Consider the following 25,123-nt stretch of genomic DNA (forward strand, 5'->3'; position numbering starts at 1 on the left):
GAGCTTTTGCAGCAATTTCTATTTTTTGTTTCCGATTTCCAGGATCTGCAGTTTTACTTAAGAATCCTTTATGTCTCAATGAGGTCACCTCTCATTCTTGTAGACTTCAGTGAATGGAGTACTGACCTATTTGACCTTTGCTCATATGACAATGCCTCCATACTCCACACACAATGTGTGTTAAAGTCAACACCTTTCCATCCACTTCATGGTCAAAGTGTTCCTCAATCTATTCCATGACAGATGGTTGTCTTGTTTAGAGAAACTCAGAATGGTGGCCAGCCAGGAACTACCCATCATCACACTTTCCGCCTGTGGTAAAAATTGCTGTGACCATTTGAAATTTGGCATTCTTGCACTTGTCCTGATGAAGTTTCAACAATCTGCCTCAATATGCAGTTTGTCATGTGAATGGATGACTCAGTTAACCATCTTTTCGTTCCCTCCATTTCCAATACCCTTACGATAAATAAGCAAATGTTTTCAAAGGGAAGGGAAAATGATTTTTTTGTTTTTTTGACTGATGGTGTGATTTTTCATTGTTGTGTAGCTCTATACGTGTCTATGAGTTTAACCTGGAGGCTCCAGGGAGTAGGCAAACCAAGATGCAGTTATTCATCTGTATTGACTGGAGATAGTGAGGGAAAACTCAAAGTGATTCACTCAAAAGTGTCCAAAATTCAGTTAACAGGACCACCTCATCTCCTAAATATTAACTGACTCACCTGGTGATAAAATTAAGCAATCGATCAATGATAAGAAGTCTAGATTCTGGATCCTATACCAGTATTTGATGGAATAACTTGCAGAAGCACATATAGACACGCAGTGAGTAGATGAGTCAGAGTTGTCATTCCCCATAATTCAGGTCAAATCTCAGCTACCAATTAGATACCCAATACCTTTCATTGTCATTAATGAAGACAACATACTTCACGAATCAGCATCACTATCACTGCAATAAAACCCTGGAACTCCCTTACGTCCCAAAGGACAGCAGTGATTCAAGAAGGCAGTTCTTCAACATCTTATCCAGGGCAATTAGGGATATGCAGTAAATACTGATCTAAACAGCAACAGGCACATCCAATTAAAAAATTAAAAGCAACACTGACCATTTGATGCTACAACGCATTGGGGGACACACATAAAAGCAAAATACTGCGGGGGGGGTGCAGAAATATGAGAAATATATAAGTACTGGAAAACCTCAGCAGGTCTGGCAGTGTTTGTGGAAAAGGAAACAGAGTTAACATTTCATAGAATCCCCACAGTGGGGAAGCAGGCCATTCAGCCCATCAGATCCACACTGATCCTCTAAAGAGCATCCCACCCAAACCCACCTTATTCCTGTAATCCCACATTTCCCGTGGTTAACCCACTTAACCTGCACATCCCTGGACACTACGGGACATTTTAGCATGGCCAATCCACCCTAACCTGCACATCCCTGGGCACTACGGGACAATTTAGCATGGCCAATCCACCCTAACCTGCACATCCCTGGACACTATGGGACAATTTAGCACGGCCAATCCACCCTAACCTGCACATCCCTGGGCACTATGGGACAATTTAGCATGGCCAATCCACCCTAACCGGCACATCCCTGGGCACTATGGGACAATTTAGCACGGCCAATCCACCCCAAACTGCACATCTTCGGACTGTGGGAGGAAACCCATGCAGACTCGGGGAGAATGTGCAAACTCCACTCAGACAGTTGAGCGAGGCTGGAACCAAACCCAGGTCCCCGGCGCTGTGAGGCAGCAATGCTAACCCCTGAATTACTGTGCCACCCTGAACTTCAGGTCAATTCATTGGAACGGAAGGATGACAGAAAATGTAAGTATCTTTAAGACACTAGAAGGAGAGAGGAGACGGCGAACGAAAACGAGCAAAACCAAATACTGCAGAGGCTGATGATCTGAAATGAAAACAGAAACTCAGCAAGTCTGGCAGCTTCACTGTCAAGATTGCAATAAAGAAAATAAAATTATCAATTTATGTAAGTTACTGTTGTTGGGAAGTCAGGTAGAGTATTTGTGGATTGGGAGGCAGGATGTTAAAATTGGGTGCGTGTAAAATGCTGGGGGGTGGAGGGGGGAGCATTGCGTGGCCCCTTTAAAAGATTGCACTTTTTTTAATGCTTGGAGATGTCGGTGAGCAGCTTGAAAGTTTGCAAGTTACAAGAGCACCTGAACTGAAACATTACACCAAAGGCTATACGGTTAGTAGGGCAAGCACCAAGGCAACAGGTTTTTGAATTTAGCCAATCAATTTGAACCAGGCACTTAGATACCAATAACCTATCAAAGTTGAATCTGACGGTTTTGACAGCATGGGACCAATCCTATTGTAAAAAAATGTCATCTGGGGTATAAAAGAAGGGGGCAGTTGGAAAATCAGGAGAGCTAACTGCCATCTGCTAGAGATAACACTCTTACAGAAAGCACCATCTATTCACAATGGTACCATGGCACTCCTAGCTAATGTTCCTGACAGAATTCAGAGGAAGTATTCCTGACAGAAGAATCGACAGAGAAGAAACAGAACATTCCAGAAGATGTAACCTGGCTATAATTTCGAGAGGCTAAATTCTATTGTTTTGTTATATAAGTGGCACTTGTATTTATTGGAACAGCATACCATTAGAATCTTCCATTACTTGGGAATAGTTGGCAATTAGAATGGATTTGTTCAGTTTGTTGATAGTTTAGTTAATTTGTCCACCATTAGAGTCAGACAAATAAATTGTTACTTGTTGATTGTAAAGTGAGTGTCAGGGATTTGTTTGATTTAATCACGAGAAGGCGCTGACAGACCGGTTACACCCCCTTTTAACAGATTACAGAGGGAGGTGCTCCTGTTGGGTGTTTTGATTTTGGTCAACCTCCACTTTATAACTCTGTTGACATTTCAGAGTCATTCTCTATGTATAGCATAGTTGCTGTTGCTGAACTTTCAGTATTACAACTACCTAGTGACTCCAAACATTCAGACATGTTCTCCAATTTTCTTGTCTTGGCTGCCTAACATCATGTTCCATCCCCATGTCAAATTCCAGTGAAAATGGCCACCAAGGGTTCAGTATTAGAATTGTAACCCTCCAAGGCCTCACCTCCCACTCCAACAATATGTCTGTAACCTCCTCCCGCTCTACAATTCTCCATCATGTCTGTGCTCCTCCAGTTCTGGCCATTTGCTTATTGATTTCAATCACTCCACTATTGGTGGCAATGATCCAGCTGCTGATACCCCATGCAGTCTGGAGTTCTCTCCCTAAAGCTCTCTTTTCTACTTCCTTCGCATCAGTGACCAGGAGACTAATCTCTAAAAGATGCAGAATGGAGGGGAAAACCTGAAGGGTTGGCAACCCTTCATGAAGGCAGAGTTTATGGCAGACACAAAAATTTGTAGGGTGGTAATTAATGAGGAGAGCCATAAATTGCAGGGGGATATTAATGGACTGGTGTGTTGGGCAGGGAAGTGGCAAATTCAACCCAGAAAAGTATGAAGTATGCACTTAGGGAGGGCTATCAAGGCAAAGGATTACAAAGTACATGGCAGTGCCCTGGAAAGTACTAAAGATCAGAGGGGCCTTGATGTGCATATCCACAGAGTCCTGAAGATAGCAGGGCAGGCAGATAGGGTGGGTAAGGACACAAATGGAATATCTGCCTTATTAGCTGAGGCACAGAATACAACAGCAAGGAGGTTATGCTGGAACTTTTAAGAAACAGCTATACAAAACCCTGGTTCGGCCACATCTGGAGTGTTGTGTTCAGCTCTGGTTGCCTCATTACAGGAAAGATGTGGAAGTGTTGGAAAAGGTGCAGAGGAGATTTACCAGGATGTTGCCTGGAATGGAGGGAAGGTCTTACGTGGAAAGGTTGAGAGAGCTTGGGTTTTTCTCTTTAGAACGATGAAGAATGAGAGGTGACTTGATAGAGGTGTACAAAGTGATCAGAGGTATAGATAGAGTAGACAGCCAGAGACTTTTTCCTAGGGTGGAGGTAGTTATTATGAGGGGGCATAGTTTTAAAGTGAGTGGAGGTAGATATCAGGGAGACGTCAGAGGTAGGTTCTTTACTCAGAGAGTGATCGGGGTGTGGAATGCATTGCTGGAGAGGGTAGTGGAGTCGGCCTCATTAGGGGCATTTAAGCGGCTATTGGATAGGCATATGGATGATAGTATAAGGGTGGAGGTTAGATAGACCTTAGGCTTAGGGTAAAAGTTCGGCACAACATCGTGGGCCGAAGGGCCTGTACTGTGCTGTACTGTTCTACATTCTATGTTCTAAGCACTGGTTAGATCACAAGTGGAGCACCGTGCGCTGTTATGGTCACTGCATTATGGAAGGGATGTGACTGTACTAGAGAAAGTGCAAATGAGATTTACCAGGGTGTTGATAGACATGTATACAATTATACGGAGCAGAGATAGGTGGATAGGAAGGAACTTTTCCAAAAGCAGAGGGGTCAATAACCATGGGATAGATGGCTAACAGGAGTGTTCAGGAGAATCATTTTTACTTAAGAGGGTGGTTGGAGTCTGGAACTTGCTGCCTAAACTGGGGTTGAGTCAGAAACTCCACAGTACTTAGATACTCACTTGCATTGCTATAGCATCCAGGGCTATGGGCCAAGAACTGGGCGATGAGATTAGTGTAGTCAGATATTTGTTTACCAGTTCACACATGATATGTTGAATGGTCTCCTTCTGTGCTGTAAATGTCTATGAGTCTAACTGTAAGACTTTTATTGTATTGCCACTTTTGAAATTGTTTTATCTCAAACGCTAAATTACAAATAAACATGACTGCTACTAGGACTCTGAAAACAATTCTACCACAACAGTCAACGTGAATTTCAGAAAAATAGTCAATTTTAAATCAATATCTGATCATTTAAATAAGTAATTAATAAAAAAGACCATTAGAAAGTGCCAACCAGCACAGCTAACTAAATAAAGCTTTCCTGCCTTTTTGTATAAGAGGCAGAACTAGAGAAAGTGGAGAATACAGTGAGGGGAAGAGAGAAAGAGCAGAGAGACAGAGAGCGAAAGGAAGAAAGGAGAGCGAGAGTGAGAGAGAGCGAGAGACAGAGAAAGGACGGTTGGGGGGGTGGGGTGGTGGTGGTGGTGGTCAGAGGAAAAAGAGAGAGCAGGAGAGAGTGTGGGAGAGGAGGGGCGAAGAGAAAGACTAAGTCCTGACCATCAGGGAGGGGGTTGGAGACTGGAGCTCAGCTGAGGAGTTGGATTCAGCAAATGGTGACCTCAGTTTGCCTCTAGTTGGCCAAGTGCTTGAATTGGACTTTAGTGAAACACACCTGAAAGTGGGTCACTTTCACCATGGGTTTTCCTCCTCTACCAGCATGTCTTATGGATAAGGTTTCTGTGGGGTGGAGGGTGGGTGGGTGTCTGGCTGAGTCCTACCTAATCAATATCCCAGTCACTTGTTACACTCCCACACATCTCCCTCTCCCCCTGCCCCTCACCCTTGGCCCACCCACCTCTCACCAAACATCCAATGGCCATTCGGCCCGACCCTCAGTTCCTTCCCCCGGTGGGCCTGATAGTATTCACATTCTTCCCCAAAACAGTATCTTTCTGAAAGCCTCCCACAGTTTTCATGCGGCTGTCTCCCCAGCCCAGGTCCAGGCCTCAGGCAGATTGAAATCACTTGAGCTGTGCTGCTCAGTTCTTCTCCAACGCTACTCTGTTTCTCCCCAGCATCCGCTGCTAATTAGGTTCATTGGTGGGGAACTTATCAGAAACCTCTGACTGGAGCTGCAGCTCCTGTAAAAACTTTCCAGCTACAATTACCCATTTTTGGAATTACAGCTGAGCTCAGGACCCCTGAGCCAGTGCTTGCTTCAGGGAGACACTGCTCCTGGGTGGGCTGTATCAAAGCCAATAATAATGCATCCAAAAATTCTGGTATTTTGTTTTCATGTAAAGTGGAACTTAAGAGGCAAGGATGAAATGACCTGCTTTCTTTGTCAACTTAACATTACGTTTCCTCAGCTAGGCCATGTGATTTCTTCTGGATTTGTAGAGCTGCTGGATGATAAAGGCAATACTTAGATTATGTTCATCTTAGACTAAATGTTTAATTTTTGATGGATGCTGAAGAGCTTACACCCATTTTTGTATAATATTGACAGCTTCAATCTTTTCACTATATTTATTTATTCATGCCAGACCTCCAAGGACTGACTCAATATTCAAGATTCATCAATACCAGTGTAGGACTGATCTTTACTCAACTCAGATTTTACTGTAACTGATCAAATGTACGTTAAACAACAGAACTTTAATGGGCAGTCACAGTGAGTACAGTACAAAGACACAATCTATACACTTATCTTTAACAGTGATACACAAGACATTGCACGTACACAATTTGTATTCCTGATTTTAATACCATCCGAGTAAACCTCTAATTAGAGCAAAGCAAGGCTAGGTTTGAAATTCTACACATTGGTTGCGATCGCATGTGGAATGGTCACTGCAAACCCGAAGTTCAAACTTAGTTCATTAGTCCAGTATAATAATAAACTCAATAAAGACAATCAACTAATTTACAGAAACATGGGTTAGAGTTTCTTTGAAGCAGGTTTAAAAGTAGTGTACATGTATTTTCAGATCAATGAATTGGATGGACCATGAATGTCAGTCTTAAACAGGTTCCTTTACATTAAGGCAAGATTGGCAGTAGCAGTGTTAAACTCTCATTGAGAGCTCTTCTGTCATAAGGCACTAAAGCTAACACAACAAGGAGCTGCCAAAACTGATCACAATTTGGTTGTTAGAAGTAACTATAATACTTAAATGTCATAACAATCTGGCTCATACTATAATGTTATATACACTAGAATACTGTAATATCTTCAGATATTAATCTTTGCCTTAAAAAGCACGAAGAGGCATCAGCAGTCCTGGACATTCCTTTGTGTCCAGTATTAGCATTAAGCACCACAAGGTAAACAGACATTACTGTGTCTGATGCACTGTAGAGCTCTCAATACTTGATGGTAAAGCAGTATCCCATCTGAATCAGAAGGCTACTTCACAGCACCCATACAAGCAAATTATTAACTGTCAATAATCTTTCCTGATGACAAAATTATCATAAATTTATGTAAACTGTAATCTTTTAAAGTGCCTGAATTTCAAAGTTAGAGCTCAAACCTATTGTAGTGAGTTTGCTGTCCTTTGCTTCAGATAGATGCTACCGTCTACGTATGAGAATGTCCCAGTTGTCTTTCCAGCGCAAGCCAGTTAACTCAGCTGCTGAAAGAGCTGGATACCCATAGGTGAGGGGACTAAAAGTCTGATATACCAAGTAGATGGAGGAGATCCATGCTAGGACCACGGCATTGAAGGTGTTTCTAGAGATAGAAGACCTGAAATTGGAACAGAAGCAGTTCAGTATTTTGTACAAGTTAATGCTAGATTAGATTTACAGTTGTGCTGAAATGAAAAGGTGTCTTGCTGTGAAGTAGTTCATTGAAAATGCAATGAACTCTTGGGAAGAGGCAATTCGCAGGATTAGTATACTTTTCTTCAGAATAGTTGTGCACTATATATACCTGAGGATGTGATTGTGGATATGCTCAAGAACGATGGGCAGTAAAAGGATTTTGAAGGTGAGGCCAGGCAGGTAATGATACAGAAAAAGCGTTTTCTCCATCAAGAAAAATGGCACATAATTAACAGCCCATCCTCCAACACAGATGGCCCCAGCCAGAACTAAATGCTCCCAGGAATCTATTAGAGACAATAAGAACATTCAAATTATAATAGCAGTAGTAAGATACTAGGCACGTCATATATTGAGTAGTTATTTATGAGATGATAATAATACTTTATCAATTGGAACCAGTACCAGTAAATCAAAAATCAGATGTTTCAACACAAATAGTTTTGAACAAGCTTCCTATATAGCATATATATGAAATGCATTCAAAACTACTTAAATGGAAATACGTAAGAAGTAAAAATAAGTGCACTTTGAAAGGTTGCTTGGTTACAAACGGCACTCTCTTGCTCGTCCCACAAACTCCATTAAGTAAACATTGTGATGGGAGAACATATGCATAATGTCTTCTTTCATCTGTGCACAAACTGGTCAGTAGTATAGTCAAGAAGCATCTACTATAAAATGAAAAAGTCATAGAATCCCTAGTGTGGAAACAGTCCCTCCAGCCCAACAAGTCCACACCGAACCTCAGAGTATCCCACCCAGACCCGTCCCCTTGTAACCCACCTAATCTACTCATCCCTGAACACTATGGGGAATTTAGCATGGCCAATCCACCCTAACCTGCACATCTTTGGACTGTGGGAGGAAACCGGAGCACCTGGAGGAAACCCACACAGACACAGGGAGAATGTGCAAACTCCACACAGAGAGTTGCCCGAGGCTGGAATCGAACTCGGGTCCCTGGTGCCGTGAGGCAGCAGTGCTAACCACTGAGCCACCGTGCCGCCTCTAAATCATTACAGCTCACAACTCACTGCCCCGAAGACCTAGACATTGATCTACAGATACATCACAATTGTTGTAGATCGAACTGACAAGTTAACTGTAGCCTCCACTGGCATGGTCATACTGTAAAAGCTACAGGGCAAAAACCGAAACAAGAAAATTCAGAGAATTTCAATATATGTCTGGAAATACAACAGCCCATCTGCTTTAGAGGCGAAAAAAACACAAAAAGGATGTTAATGCTCCTTAGTAACAAATTATTACACACAGGCTATTAAGAGTCAACCAAAGTGTGGAGGTGGAGTAACAGGAGTCAGATTGAGTAGAGATGGTTAACTCCCTTCACTGAGAGACACTTGTTTTAACTTAAAAACACCAGCATTCAGTTGCTTATTTCAGATTCAATGAACACACTTTTTCAACTTGCAATGGTGGCTTTAGAACTCAGGATCATTCAGTTGTTCATACAAGGCCACTGCTCTAAGCCAAACTTACCAAACGTTTTATACATTGAGGCAGATTGGCGCATGCAGTCCATTATTTTTCAGTTGGGATATTGGAGCTACTCTAAAACAGACACTTTCCTTGTCCTGCAACAAATTGGCTTAACAAAGCTGTAATTTTTTTTTTTCTTTATTCAATCATGGGATGAGGGCATCACTGGCCAGGGCAGCATTTATTGCCCAGAGGACAATTAAGACTCAACCACATTGCTGTGGATCTGGAGTCACATGTAGGCCAGACCAGGTAAGGATGGCAGTTTCCTTCCCTAAAGGACACCAGTGAACCAGATGGGTTTTTCCCGACAATCGACAATGGATTCATGGTCATCATTAGATTCTTAATTCCAGATATTTACTGAATTCAAATTCCACCATCTGCCATGGCAGGATTCGAACCCAGGTCCCCAAAACATTACCTGGGTTTCTGGATTAACAATCCAGTGACAATACCACTAGGCCATCATGACGACTAAAATCCTAATAGGCATAACAAGCAACGCAGCTGCTTCCCAGTGAGGGAGTACTGCAGTGTGCCAGATGCCATGCTCCCAATGAGATGGTAAACTGAGGCCCCATGTGCCACCACAAGTGGATTGCAAGCCACTGTTCAAAAGAACAACAAAGGGTCTCCCTCATGACCTGCCCAACATTTATTCCTCAACTAACATCACAAAACAGGTCATCTTCTGATCATTATTGCTATTTGTGGGCCCTTGCTTGTTGCCTCACTGACATCCTCACAGTGGCTACACTTCAAATGTACTTTGCAGCTGAAATACACTTTTGGGATATTTCTGAGGTCATGCAAAGTGCTGTGCAAGTTCTTTCATACTTCCATGTTTGTAAGACTGATTGTATGCATCAAGTGTTGGAACAGCTAAAACATGTTTTGCATTTAATCTTAAATGCACGTAATAAGAAACTGTTAATTGAGCCAAAGTTACCTTCTGGGATGGTGTAGATTCTCCTATGCTGCCTGAGCAGATGCCAGAGGAAAAGCACCAGATAAACAATAAGTCCAGCAGTTGCTGATGACCACGTTATAATATTCCCAATCAGCTGTACTTGTGCCTGTGGAGCAAGTTTCAACATTCAAAAGGGAAAGATGCCCTACCAACATTTCAACGTAATGAGATTTTTCATACCCCTGAAATTGTAGTTGATTTTTTTTTAGAATAAAAAGATGTTCGCTGAATTATAATCTATTCAGTCAAATCAAAGATACTTCCTGTTCTGTTGTATTTTAATCACTTCATTCCAACTAGCAGATAACAATTTTTTTTTACAAAGCAAAAGATGTAAAATTAACTGGAGTGGACGAAACTGGACATCCAGTGATTTTGTATAAACTTGCCCTGGTCTAGCTATGGCAGGACTTGATTCTGCCATTTTCCTGCTGGCAAACTCCAGAGGCCAGTTAAATTATTAAGGAACCTACTAAGCGCAAACAAGGGCGCCTAGCCAACGGAATTCCTGATTATTGCCACCCTGCTGCTCACTGGAAACACAGGAATACTGTCACACTTCACACACCACCAGAGTCCAAATTTCCTACCTTTTTGAGGTAGTTATGGGATGACACTGATGGCAGTGCATTGTTCTTCTCTATCTAGACATGGTATGCGATGTGAGCAGAACAACAATTTGCATCCATTTCAGTAGCAAATTCTCAAAGATTTCTTTTTGCTTCTAGTTTGAACCTGCTCTCCCAATATAAAGTGCTCACCAACAAGTCTGCACTGGTGTTCTGCACCAGAATTCAGCAATTTTTCTCTTAAGAGCAGAACTGGTAGGCAAATCCCAAAAAGTACAAATGAGAGTTGAAACATCAACTGCACATTTTTATAGGAATAAGATAAATATCGCTAAATTTGATCATTACATTGGTGCTAGGATGAAGCCAATAGGCAATATTAGTGTCCATGTTTATCCATTCCAGAGGGGTCGAGCTGTACTTGTGTTCAGTCTCTTCACTCTTCAACATCATCATCTTCAGCTGAAGAAAACACAAGAAGTTCATATTATACTGAAGGTACAACACAGAAATAAGCAGTCAATCTTTGCCCAAATTTATGCTTCACATGAACCTTGTCCCACCCCTCTTCATCTCACCCAGTCAGTTTATCCGTCTTAATCTTTTCATCTTTCCATTTTTATCTACTTCCCTTAAATAAATTCTTCACTGTTCACCTCAACCACACGCTGTGCTTGCAAGTTCCACGATCTAACTACTCTCAGGGTAAAGACGTTTCTCCTGGATTCGCTGATGGATTCATGAACGTATACATTTTTATTATCTTCTCAGGTCTTCCTTCACAAGATCAACAAGTCTTTGAATTCAGTATATAACTTTTACAAGTTCTTTAACATTTGTATTTTCCTTTTTACCTTCTTTATCAAGAGACAACTGAGGGACAGGCAACCTACATTAAATCACCTGCTAATGGCGCCAGGGAAAGCTGCAAGAGCATTAGGGGTGATTCACTGTCCCTGTGGGAAGGTAGCCATTGTACAGTGTTAGCTGTGGCTCACGGCACAATACACTCACCTCTGCATCAGGGTTGTGGGTTCAAGCCCCATTCTACAGACGTGACCACAAAACCTAGGCTGACATTTAAGTGCAGTACTGAGGGAGGCAATGAATTTCGAATGAGATTTGAAACAAACACCCTTTTTTCCCCCCTTAGGACAGGCTCTTTACTAAACAACAGCAGGTGGGCTCTCTTCAGAGCATGGTTCAACATTTATATCTCACCCAATATAACTAAGACAAATTATTTGGGCATTATGACATTGCTGTTTGTGGGAGTTTTCCGTGTGCAAATTAGGTGCTGCTTGTCCTACATTACCACAGTGGCTACACTTCAAAGTTCTCTGGAACTCTCTGGGATTGCGATAGGTGTTATATTAATACAAGTCTTTATTTCTTTCATACTGAGATTGCAAGGCTGGATTACAAACACACCGAGGGGATCAAGTAAATGAACCTGTGATTTAGCAAATTACAATACAGAACGTTAGAGTTCCAACTCCCTTCCGAACCTGTACATTTTGTTGAGCTTATCATTTGCAGAAGGTAGTTTACAAAAAAAAACTCTACATTTCCGAGCTTGTACTCATTCTGCATTTACAAAAGCAATGGTGAGGGATAACTAACTCACTGAGCTAAAACATTACATTCCCTTCTGATGATCATTTTATTTAAACTCAATAATTCAAAGGTAGCAGTGCAACCTTGTTTGGTCTGCAAATGCAGTTAATGTTTTTGAGCACGTACCCTTTAGTAAATTGCTTGAGTTATTCTTGCCTGAAAGCAGGAGCCAATGCTTCACTGAGTTTTATATTCTTTTTCAATTAATGAAAGCCCAGGGATAAACTGAGGCTTCTCAGTTGACTATTAACCTGTTGGGGGTTCAGCATTTGTAGTGCAAGGTGGCTGAACACAGAAAGAAAGGCAGTGTTTGAATGCTGGAATATGAGCAATTTCAGCTGACACCAATTCATTCTAGCCTCTGATGCACCAGGTCTCACATTACCCCACAAATCCGAGTCAACGCCTATCCAAAATGTTTCCAAGTCTCCCTCCTGCTCAGTGCTTTAAATACGAATGCCATCCCCTTCCTGATCAAGGTCTCAGCAGTATCAAAGAGAGATACAATCAGCAAACATTGGTTGAAAGCGTTTCTAGTCTTTGCTATCTGAAAGGCACCCGTTGCCTTGAAGTGGGAATAGAACAATTTCAGACTGGGACAGAAACTGAAGGTGCTTGTATCTCGAAGGAACCTCAGTTTTCTCTCATGCAAGAGGTGGCATCAAGCAGAAAGGAAGATTTGAAGCCACATTTGGTGCTCAAATCACGTGGATACCTCTGAAGCACAATGAGTTGGAAAAATTATTTTCAAAAGCACCTTAAGGACACTGCTTGAACATCAAGCCTTAATTGTTGACCTCATCTTAGTATGTATTAGCCAGAATCCTGAAATCCTTGCTTATCTCCTGGGTTTAAATTTTAAGTGGCATTTCATAGAATCCCTTCAGTGTGGAAAAGGCCATTCAGCCCAACAAGTCAACACCAAACCTCGAGGAGCATCCCACCCAGACCCATCCCCCTTCCCTACCTCTGTAATCCGTGCATTTCCCATGGCTAACGCACCTAATCTACACATCCCTGGACACAATGGGGCAATTTCTCATGGCCAATCCACCTAACCTGCACATCTTTGGACTGTGGGAGGAAACCGGAGCACCCGGAGGAAACCCACGCAGACACGGGGAGAACGTGCAAACTCCACACAGACAGTCGCCCGAGGCTGGAATTGCACCAGAGTCCCTGGTGCTGTTAGGCAGCAGTGCTAACCACTGAGCTACCATACTCCCCTATTTAAATAGTAATGAATCAATATTGGAAGATCAGGAAATGGGAAACAGAAGTTCCTTGCAACAAATCCCTCTGTTAAATGGCAGGGCAATGATAGTCCTTGTTAAACAAGGCCAACCCAGGGCAACAGTTGGGGCCTCAGTACAAATGCATGGTGCACTTCTGAAGTGCCCCCTCTACAAACTGAGTGAAAGATTACTCACTTTAAACTGAGCAAACGAAGAGGTGATCACTTGTCTTCAGGAATTTACATTCATAAACCAAAATAAATTGGAAGATCTTAGCAAGGTGAGCATAAGTATGCTTTTGTAATGATAAAATAATCAAGTTTGAGATAGAAGGGAGTAGGAGGAAAAAAGTATCAGGGAGACCTATAACACCCTTGACTAGTACTTGGCAGCATTGGTGAGAAGTAGATAAAAAGTAATCTAATGCTAGTCAAATACAGGCAACTTCTGGTTGCATGATGCAACTGAGGGGGAATGGCAGGATAATCGAAAATTAATTGCAGAGAACAAAAATCTATCATTCAAATGTACAGTCCAAATACTACTTTAAACTCTTAAATAATTACATCTGAAAAAAATGTCACCAGGTTTGGACTGCTTACTTATTAAAAGACTCGATTATACTTATTCGGGTGTCTGTTTTATATCTGAGGTAGTGCACTTGCCTCTGCATTAAGAAGCTCGTGGGTTCAAGTTCCATTCCAGAGACTGGAGCTCTTAATCTCAACTGACACTTTTGCACAGTACTGAGGGAATGCTGTAGTGCCCAAGATGCCGTTTTTCTGGAGGCTTGCTAAACTGAGACCCTGCTGCTATCTTGGACAAACATGGAAGATCCAACAACATTCTACAGAGAACAGTAGGGGAGTATGTCCCAGTGTTTGTCAATATTTATCCCCCAAAGCATATCACTATAATAGAGTACCCTGACCACAGTTGTTTGTGTAATTCTACTGTGCACAAACTGGCTACATTTCCTATGCAAGAACGATTACATTCATTGTTTGGAAAGCACTTTGGGACGTCCTGAAGTTATGAAAGGTACAATTTCTTTTCTGCATTCTACCTACTACATAACCAAGTGAACTTCATAACATTGAAACGTCAGCCTCTCTGCTCCTATGATGCTGCTTGGCCTGCTGTGTTCATCCAGCCCTGCACCTTGTTGTCTCGGATTCTCCAGCATCTGCAGTTCCTACTATCTCTGATTCAATTCATAACATTGATGATGCCATTACTTGTAATTCCAGGAATTTAGCCATAAAGCTGATGTTCTTGCTGACATCCATCTGTGCTGGAGTCTGAAGTTCTAGCTCTCTCTCCTTTTGCTCCTCACCTCAGGGGAAAAAAAAAGAAAAAAAAAGACATAATAGTTTTTAAAAAGGCACCATTATGGAATGTAAAAGTATGCAGAAATGCCAGAAGGTTTCAGTGGAATATCCCTTTCCATTTCAAAGCTCATATTCCCAACTGTTACAGATCAACATATTTCACTTCTATCACTTTTGTTGACTAATATTTTAGAAAATAATACATTTTAGCAGTTACAGGGCAATCAAATTTTCAAATAGCATCACACAAAGTGAAAATGTATTTTTGCATTTTGATTCATTTGTCAGAAATCCGAAGACTGGCTTTCCAATAAGCCATCCTAAATTTCAACAGACTAGCGTTTGTAGAAAACTACATCTTGGGTATCAGTCTGTTGGCTTATACATGGGATCACGTGCCTTTTAGTGAACACAACTACTGACCTGGTTGAAAGGTAGTAATGAGAGGGGAAGAAAGCAGAAACAAAATGGGCACTTCCTGGCTTCAAATAGGCTTTTATGGCTTTGCTATGAATTAATTTCCTTCTGCCATATGGATTTGTCTACACCTTCAGGGAAATGGTAAGGGTGTAGGGAGGATTTAAGGGAATGGTGCCTCCCAGGCACCACATGTGGCGAGCCAATTGGTCTTAGAAGTCAAAATTCCTCTTGTTTACAAGGGCCTAACTTCTTAACGAATTTATGCAAACACCAAATCTTACTCATTTCAACAACAGTTTGTATGTCATTATATAGGAATATTGAAAATAGGAGCAATAGTAGGCTATTGGGCCCTTCAAGCCTGCTCCACCATTCAATATGATCATGGCTAATCTATTTATATAGCACCAGCAACATTGCTAAAAGTCCGACAGGAGAGTGGTCAAACAACATTTATTACTGAACCACATGAGGAGACATTTGGGCAGACAAAAGCTTGGCCAAAAAGATAGCATTCAAATCTGCTTTAAGGAGAGAATCCAGACATTAGGGCTCAGGAAGCTGATAGCATTGTGATTAATGCAACAGTGATTAAAACTGGGGATGTCCACTGAGCTAGAATGAAAAAAACAGCAGTCATCTCAGAGGACTGTGGGCTTGAGGAGCGTACAGAGGTAGAGAAGGTTTGCCTACAGAGGCATTAGGAAACAAGGATGGGAATTTTAAAATCCCTACCTCTGACAACTTGGACTCCATTTCATACCTTCAAGTCTGTTTTTAATAGTCAACAAAGAGCCTTACTTTTCCCATAACGGTGCTCCTCCACATTCCATGCCATGTTCTGGTGATAAACCTGGGAACTTTTATCTCCAACAATCTCCAGCTGGCGATACCCCCAATCGGGCAATGCTGTACCACTAAGCTACGAGGGAAAAAATGCAAGAAAAATCACCGGACTGAGAAATTTGAAAGTAGGGAATAGTTTAAAATAACACTGATCATAAAAATATCAATAACTTTTTATGAGAAGCTGAAAGGTAAATAAAGGCAGTGCCTTCCCAAATTAACCCAACAGGAGTTGGGCTTTTAACAGATATCAGAGATGTCGGCTTTCTTCATCCCTTTAAAGGAGAAATACACCATTAATTAAAACATAAAGGTGAACCTTTAAGCACTTGGTTTCCTATTGCAAAACCTGGAGCTTCACTCAAAACTCAATGTTGCTATACTGAGCTTATACAGGCATTATAAGCTTATAGTGAGCTTATAAAAGCATGTAAACCATGTAGAGAAATATCAACTTTCTTTATGGCAATTCATCTGACTCCCCAACGCTGCAGTCAAGGTAATGAATCTAGAGTGGAGGGAATGAAGAAAAAGCCAACTGAACACCCCCACCCCCTTCCTCCCCCACCCTGAACCCGATGACACCAACCTGAAATAACACCATTCTTCAACATTTATGGACCAATTAACACAGATATGCAGCCTCACTGTAAATAGCAGCAATATTTACATTCTAAGTCTGATCAATCTTTGAGATTCTGAACTTCTTTCACCATTTTCATCAAGTAACATAAAACATTTCATCTCTATCTAACAGAAACGTTGCTACATATATTCTACTCATGATAATTACCATTTGTTCACCAACAATGATTTGAATTAATCAATGCAAATAACAGAAGGTTGAGATCTTGCTACTAAATGCCTGAATTATAGATAATTTGATTCATGGGCCATTAAATTAACAGTAGTATCTATGCCAATTGAAAATCTCTATATGCCCAGTGGTAGGTAGCCTTTAAATATGTTTAGAAGACACCAGGGAGCACTGAATGCAGCAGACCAGATGTTTCTTTAAAAACTGGACCATTTTTATAAAGTTAAAGGCATTATAAAGTCATGTGGTGAATAAGAAGAGTTACAAATTACAACTGTAAAGCGATAATTACAATCGCAGTTGTTAGTGTGAAGATTACTGTATATATTCATGTTAATGTCAAAGGAATGGACAGAAATTTAGTCTGAACATCAAATGTTTGCACAAGAACAGTACATGGTCAGAAAATACATCCACTACAAGAGGACAAAGGAAGTATACATTTAGAAACAGATTTTTCAGGCTCATCAAGCAAATGACAAAAGGGTGCAGATGTGCTAATTTTTAAACACATCTGTATAAGGGCTATGAATGTTTTGAATCCTCTAGACACTCAACTCCTGGGAACATAATACGAGTTGCAGCCAGCAAGGCTGGAGCTCTGGATTAAATCTGTACTTGTGTGCAGACCGTGGTAATATATTTTAATTTGGTAAGAGGACATGTACTTTAAAAGCTACAAGGGACATCGAACATTAAGAGGCCAAGTGTCTCTCCACCTTTAATACTGCAGATGTGTTCACGTGCAAAAGTTTCACTTCTGATAAGATAGTTTTCCACACTTCATTCTTAGTGTCACGATTAACAATTTCCTAAAACAAAAAAAACACAATAGGAAACACAGATTAGTAAATTCTAGCCTTGAGATTATCGAGTGGTGGTGATGGTGACAGAAGTAAAGAACATGTGATCTACAGAGAATAGCATTTAACATCCACTGCTATATCTTTCAGCATGCTTAGAAAGCAGGCATCTCAACAAGCCTAAATAAATGATGCAACTGAAACTAATGATACCAGATCACAGTAACCAGCTTTAAACACAACACCATGTATTAGTCCTTGGGGAAATTAGTCACTGATTGCATGACCTGGAGGAAGACTGAATTTTGATGTCATGTATGACTTACATTACAAAATTAGAAATTAAAGTGGGACCACTGGCATTTCATTAATCGCCAAAATGTTGTCAAGTTGACTTTAACAACTGTGGTGCTGGAGTCTGTACAACAAATAGAAATCTAACATCAAAACGCTGTATTTTTTAAATTCAAGCTCCCGGATCCTAATAATACCATGAAGTCCTGATGCTCACTCTATCCTTTTTTCTGATTTGTTACATAGCACACAAGTAGGCCAATCAGCCCCACAAATCTATGCTTACAGTTAATGAGCCTCCTCTTAGCACATAACCACATCCTCCTATTCTTTTCTCTCTCATGTATTTATTAAGTTTCCTCTTAAATGCATCAATTCTATTTGTGTCAACCACTCCTTGTGGTAACAAGTTCCACATCCTAACCATTCGTTGATTAAAGAAATTTCTGCTAAATTTCCAATTGAAATTATTAATGAATATTTTGTATTTATGGTCCCTAGTTTGGGTCTTCTCTACAAGGGAAATGATTTTCTCTCCACTTACCCTATCATATCCTTTCGTAACATTAAAGAACTTGATCAAGCCTCTAGTCAGACTAACTTTTTATGGCCGCCTCAGTCCTAAGTTCTGAAATTCATTTCCTAAATCTTGTCAGCTCTTCTCTTTTTAACGTTGCCACAAAAACAGAAGACCGTATGACTCCTTGCTCATTAGGGAGAGGGGACTGGTAGTGGTTTATCCTGAAGGTTACCATGCCTCAGGAGAGGGAAGAGTTGAGAATGGTAAACTCAGCTGATATGGGAGTTGAATCCATGCTGTTGGCATCACTCTGCATTGCAAAACAGCCATCCAGCCAATTGAGCTGACTGATCCCTTCTCTTTTACAGCATTGCTCAAAACCTGCCTTTTCATCAATCATTGGTTATCTGTTTCATTATCTTGTGTGGCACAGTATCACTTTTTTTTGATAATACCTTGGGACATTTTACTGAGTTAAATGTACTATTACGAATGCAAGTTACAGCCATTATTTTTAGGCACTGTACACTAACATTTGGGCAGTAGCCCTGAGGCCACTTTTTAAAATATCTGCAGCGGTCGTCCCTCACAAAGATTTGAAAACCACTGATCTAATATTTGAGATAGGCTGGACAAATTCCACTCAGTACTTACCACTTTCCACAGGTTCTGTGATGGCATCGAGATATTGTAATCAATGTAACAGGATATCTCCTGCCAATGAGGACTCATAGGAGCTGCAACATCATGCCTAAAGTCAACACAATGAATTTTGTAAGTCAAAAATAAATACACTGATTATTATTTAACTTTTATTTTAAAGCAACATGAATTGAGGTGATTTAAAGGCTCAGTTGTTGTCGCGACATTTCATAGCACAGTGTAGTAGATTCTAAAATGACACACGCATGAGATGCATCTTTAGCATCTTATTGTACTGTTCAATTAAGCCAATTCAGCTCTGGATTTAGGGATGAACACAGCCAAGCAAATGCAGTGCTGAAAATATGAATGAAATATGAATAATTAAAACTGACAGCTGGGAACTCCTTTTTACGTGTCACTTAAAGAAGGTTCTTTCAGTGATGCAACAATTTCTCAACAATGAGTACAGGAGTTTTAGCCTCAAATTCAGCCTAATTTACACACATATCGTGTCACCATAGTCTAACTAGACCACGGGGCCGCTCTCTCATTAATGAGAGATGACTGGTGGTGGTTTAACCTGAGGGCGACCACATCTCAGGCAAAGGGAGAGAACGAAAAGGAGAGTTTTCGTGGTAACCTCAGCCAGAGATGGGAATTGTCATCACGCTGCTTTGCAAACCAACTGTCCAGCCAACTGAGCTAAACGCATAAATCCCAATGCAACTGTAGGACACAAATGATGGGGGTTACATACCAAATTAGATGGGGAACAAACAAAATAGAAATGATCAGGGATAGAAAATCGGCAGAGCTACAGGTGAAGAGCAGGGCAGTGGGACGAATTGGAAAGGTCCTTTAAAGAGCTAGAACTGCCTTGACGAGTTAAAGGGCCTCCATCAGTGATACAGTTATCTCCACCAACTCTGACACATGCTGCACCAGAGGAGAGACCCAACATCGGTTCTGTTTATCTGATGAAGAGTCTATGTGCTGCCAAAAGGAAGAAATGGGGAGTTTTTTTTTCCACAAAACAGGTCTTTGAGTTTTTGATACCAGAAATGAATGGCTGTAATTTAAAGCTCAGTTCTGCTACTGGTCAGAGAGGTGAAGAAATTTAGGTACAGCATAACCTTAGCATACCATCATCTTGTTAACAGAATTATGCTGAAACACAGCAAGTTCAACATCATATAGAGGGGCGAAAGATGTTTTGGGGTTTATGTGTTTCTAACAGTTTCTGCATTTACTTCATACTTCCACCTTTCGACTTGACTGGCTAAATATTCTGAATTAAGGTCCAATTTATACAAGAGGGCATAAGGTTTTCTGTTTAGAGTTCATACTTGGGAACAAACAAACTCCATCATTCCACTGTCAAAACTGATCAACACAGTGTACAAACACAAGATAATGGGAAATGCAAAATAACGCTAAGGTAACAGCAAGCGTTTTAAACATACGTGTTGAGGTAACGTGCTGTCATCCCATGGACAAGCTGCACAATATCACCATGGCGAACTGGGCGAGGGGGGTTGCTGACAACAAGCTCTTGTCTGAAATAAGAAAACAGTCACATTATACAGTCCACACATTTTGGGTTAAATAACAGTAGGTTAAGGATTCCTAGAGAAGAATACAGGATCAGGTTTAACTTCAGCCCCATCTGCCCCCAACATTCAACTAGTGTGGGCCACTACGTAGGGTCCCTGCCTAGGGCCAATCTTGCACTGAGAAAAGTGAAATGGCCCTTCTGTTGCACACAATCATAGCTCCTGACCCATTTTCCTTTCCTTCTCTGGACTGTAAGCAATCCTCATGGCAGCAAATATGCAGCACCATTATATGATTCACCATCCAACCTCCAACCACAAGTAGAAGTTGTCATTTTGGAAAAATGTCTAAATCTCCTTAAACGTTGTCCATTTCCCAATCTGTTACCACATACTTGCCGGGGTCTTTTACAATCCACCAGTTGTTCACATCTTTAAAAGGATAGCAGGTTACTTGCTGCTGGTGGGAGCTACCTCTGCCACTGTCATACCTGCAAAACAAAGTTACAGTTGAAGAATAGCACTTTTGACAGTGCAGCACTCCCAACAGTGCAGTATTCCACTGTTATTGTAATGAAATGCATAAAGCCTGGGGTTAATGTTACATTCTTTGGGAAGGTGATATGGAAGACTGCACCATCTAATGGACAGGGTAAACACAATGGATCTAATCAGCTATTCCGGTTCTTCATTTCACTTGCACCCAGAATGATGATGCCTGTAGCATTACCCACATTGAATCCTGTTCTCTCAAAACCTCTGTGCCCGTTGACCCAACTGGCCCCTCTCCAGCAATACCCCAGTTTTAAAATTCTCATTCTTCAAATCTTTCATGGCCTTACCTCCCTAACGCCGTAGCCATATAACCCTCCAAGGTCTCTACACATCTCCAATCTTCCCCAGTTGTAATCGTGCCATTGGTGGGCATGGTGATGGCTGTCTGGGCCCTAAGGCCAGAGTGGAGGCCAGCGAGGGGGGGACAGAGACCTGGAGCGGAGGCTGGCGAGGGGGAGTATGGAGTCCCAGAGTGGGGGCTGGCAAGGGGATGGGAGTCCCGGAGCGGGGGCCGGTGGGGGGGGGAATGGTGACCCGGAGCAGAGGCCGGCGAGGGGGAATGGGGTCCCGGAGAAGTTTTAGAGATAGTAAGAATTGCAAATGCTGGAGTCAGAGATAACAAGAGTGTGGAGCTGGAGGAACACCGCCACCTGCAATCTGACCCCACAACCAAGGATATATTTCCCTCCTGACCCCAATCTGCCTTCCGTAGGGACCACTCTCTCCGCAACTGCCTCGTCTGCTCCACACTCCCCAACCAGCCCCACCACCTCTGGCACCTTTCCCTGCAACTGCAGGAAGTGCTACACCTGCCCCTACACCTCCCCACAAGGAACCATAAACACCTTCCACATTCGACAGATGTTCACTTGCACATCTGCTAACGTGGTTTACTGCATCCGCTGCTCCCGATGTGGCCTCCTCTACATCAGAGACACCAAGCGGAAGCTCAGAGACCACTTTGTAGAGTACCTGCGTTCTGTTCGCAACAAACGACACCTTCCAGTCGCGAATCACTTCAACTCCCTCTCCCACTCCCTGGGTGACATGTCCATCCTGGGCCTCCTCCAGTGTCACAACGATGCCACCCAGAAACTGGAGGAGCAGCACCTCGTATTCCATCTTGGGAGCCTACAACCCAATGATCTCAATGTGGACTTTACCAGTTTCAAAATCTCCCCAGCCCCGGCCTCATTCCATGACCAACCCTCCCTCTCATCCCCGCCTCCTTGACCTGACACAACCTGTCCATCTTCTCGTTCCTATCTGCTCCTCCCACCTCACTGACCAATCCCCACCTCTCCCTACCTGCACTCACCTATCACCATCTCACCTACCTTCCCAAGCCCCACCCCTCATCTCTATTTATTTCTGAGCTCCCTTCCCCCTCCCCCATTTCTGAAGAAGGGTCCCGACCTGAAACGTCAGCTTTCCTGCTCCTCTGATGCTGCCTGGCCTGCAGTGTTCCTCCAGCTCCACACTGCGTTATATCAGAGAAGCCTTACCATGGAGCAGCTGAGTGTCAGTGTGGAGTGGAATGGAGGCTTGGAGCGGAACGGGGACAGTTGTTGGAATGGGGTCAGTTGTTGGAATGGGGTATGGTGCGGGCAGTCAGACCATGTGGAAGCCCCTGCACTCAGCTACTGCAATGTAATGTTTATCTGTAATTTGTTAATATGACTGCAATGACTATTCTTTTCACTAGGACATATTTCTGTAAAGTAATACAACTAGGTGCTTGTACTTTAGATGGCGCCATAAGAGGCGACATTGTAAAACTTTTCACTGTACCCCATACATCTGTACTTGAGTATTTGTGACGATAAAAGATATTCTCAATTCTATTCTAAGTCCTGGATAACCCTGCACTAAACCTCTCTATCTTTATGTTTTGTCAAACCTCCTATATGCTCAATTTTGTTTGGCAACACTCTTGCAAATCACACTGGAATATTTTATTATATGAAATATTATTTAGAAATGAAACTGTTGTCATTATAATTGTTGTCAAACACACAACATCGCTGACAAGGCTCATAGCATGTCGATGACAGGTTCAAGCACTGTGCTGTTGCAGTAATTGTACATACAAACCACTGGGTACAACTTGACCTAGAGTCTATAAGACCTCCCCACCCCGCAGCTCCCCAGCGAACATATGTGCACAGTGCACCCAGAATCCATAAATATAATGACTTTTAAAACTTTGTTCATGGGTATGGGGCGTGTCTGGCTGGGCCCTCCCTAATTGCCCTGGAGAAGGTGGTGGTGAGCTGCCTTCTTGAACTGCTGCAGGCCTTGGTACATAAGAACAGCCATAGTACTGATAGGGAGGAAATTCCAGGATTAACCCAGCAACTACAAAGGAATGGCCAATATAGTGTAAAGTCAGGATGATGTGTGGCTTGGAATGGAACTTACAGATAGTTAATGTGTCACATGAATCTCTACCTGATGGGGTACATGTTCTTGTGGGAATGCAGCCAGCAGGGAACAGGTTTGCTCCAAACATTCCGCAGAGTAATCTGGGAACCATAGGCTATTTCAAGAGGTTGACCTTGGGTGATCCTTGCAAGTCCACCCTGTAAAGGAAATCAAGTGCAATTTTCTCATCTACTTGGGAAATGGCATTTGAATAAAACATATACTTGATTAATATTTATGCTCATGAAGGCAAGGAATATCAACTAATTGGAACAGATTGTTTCTGCATTCCTCCCTACCACAATCTGGCCGAAGTTCTCTACTGGCATTCTCCTTTCCTGAAGCTGCTTATAGTTCTACAGTTGTTCTCAGGTTCCTCACTACTGTGGTCCTTCTCATGCTAACCTTGATCAGGAACACTGGCAAACTGTTCAAACAAAGGCCTTTGGAACTCATCTCTTCATTCTATATAGGAATTACCAACATGGCTTGGCATCAATTGCAGAAACTTGTCTCCCTCCTCCAGTAGGAAGAGGCAGTGAAGCCACCATCTATTGTGTTCTGACTTCTGGCTGACCAGAACTACTTATGGAAGATAATTATGAAAGATAAAGTAATGCCATTAACTAAATCACAGTAAGGTATCCTGTAGCTGAACAGAATCATTGACATATATCAGTTCCCAATCGCACTACGGAAGGAGGTGGCCATTCTGCCCATTGTGTTTGTGCTGGCTGAGAAATGAGCTATCCCGCCTAATCCACTTTCCAGCTCTTAGGCTCACAGTATGTTAACAACACTTCATGTACATATCAAAATATTTCTTACATGTATTAAAGGTTGTTGCATCTACCTTTCAGGCAACAACCTCCAGATGCCACTATCCTTGGGGTGAAAAAGATCTCTCAACTAGCCTTTCTACCAATTATTTGAAATTTAGACCCATTTCAACTGTTTAGACCTGCTTCCTTTTTGGGTGTGGGGATGTTAGTCTTTCCTATGTACTCCATTCAGGTCTCCCATAATTTTAGACATCTGAATTAAATGTCCCCTCAGCCTCCTCTGTCCCAAGGAAAACAACCCCAGCCTATCCTATCTTCTGTCACAACTAACATGCTCCATTCCTGCAAGATCCTCACGAATCTCCTCTGTACTCTCTTCATTGTAAAGACATCCTTCCTATAATGCGGTGACCAGAACTGTATACAAAACTCTGCAACGAAACAAGCATTTTATACCGTTCTACCATAACCTCCCTGATCTTATATTTTATGCCTTGGATAAGTAAGGAAAGCATAAAATACAATTAAATGCAATTATAACCTGGAACTCTTTCTGAGTTTCATAAGTCAACAAGAAAATCTGCAAAATATTTGAGTTTAACCTTCCTTTTAGCCTTGGGGCCAACTAATCTTTGGTGTTGCTCAGTGCTTAATCAGACCTGATAACGTGAGTGCATCCTAGAGCCAAAGTGAACTGTGAATGTAAGGAGATGTAGAGCTGGATGAACACAGCAGGCCAAGCAGCATCA

The 25,123-nt window shown here is 41.9% G+C and overlaps 1 protein-coding gene across 3 annotated transcripts in view; it reads right to left on the reverse strand.

The window, feature by feature from the left end:
* Positions 1–6,298: 6,298 nt before the first annotated feature.
* Positions 6,299–25,123, reverse strand: part of pomt1 (protein-O-mannosyltransferase 1) — a 44,815-nt gene continuing 25,990 nt past the window's right edge. For all 3 annotated transcript variants that reach the window (XM_048613796.1, XM_048613794.1, XM_048613795.1), the window contains 11 exons: positions 23,620–23,750; positions 21,009–21,104; positions 20,524–20,616; positions 19,070–19,166; positions 17,518–17,610; positions 15,937–16,057; positions 14,623–14,720; positions 10,881–10,994; positions 9,943–10,069; positions 7,597–7,774; positions 6,299–7,410 (listed from right to left, as the gene is read on the reverse strand). In XM_048613796.1, coding sequence (XP_048469753.1) covers positions 7,236–7,410; positions 7,597–7,774; positions 9,943–10,069; positions 10,881–10,994; positions 14,623–14,720; positions 15,937–16,057; positions 17,518–17,610; positions 19,070–19,166; positions 20,524–20,616; positions 21,009–21,104; positions 23,620–23,750 — 1,323 coding nt within the window. In that variant the 3' untranslated portion in view covers positions 6,299–7,235. The remainder of the gene's footprint in view (positions 7,411–7,596; positions 7,775–9,942; positions 10,070–10,880; positions 10,995–14,622; positions 14,721–15,936; positions 16,058–17,517; positions 17,611–19,069; positions 19,167–20,523; positions 20,617–21,008; positions 21,105–23,619; positions 23,751–25,123) is intronic.

The sequence above is a fragment of the Rhincodon typus genome, chromosome 28 (genome assembly GCF_021869965.1).
Source record: "Rhincodon typus isolate 14 chromosome 28, sRhiTyp1.1, whole genome shotgun sequence".
Lineage (NCBI taxonomy): Eukaryota > Metazoa > Chordata > Chondrichthyes > Orectolobiformes > Rhincodontidae > Rhincodon > Rhincodon typus.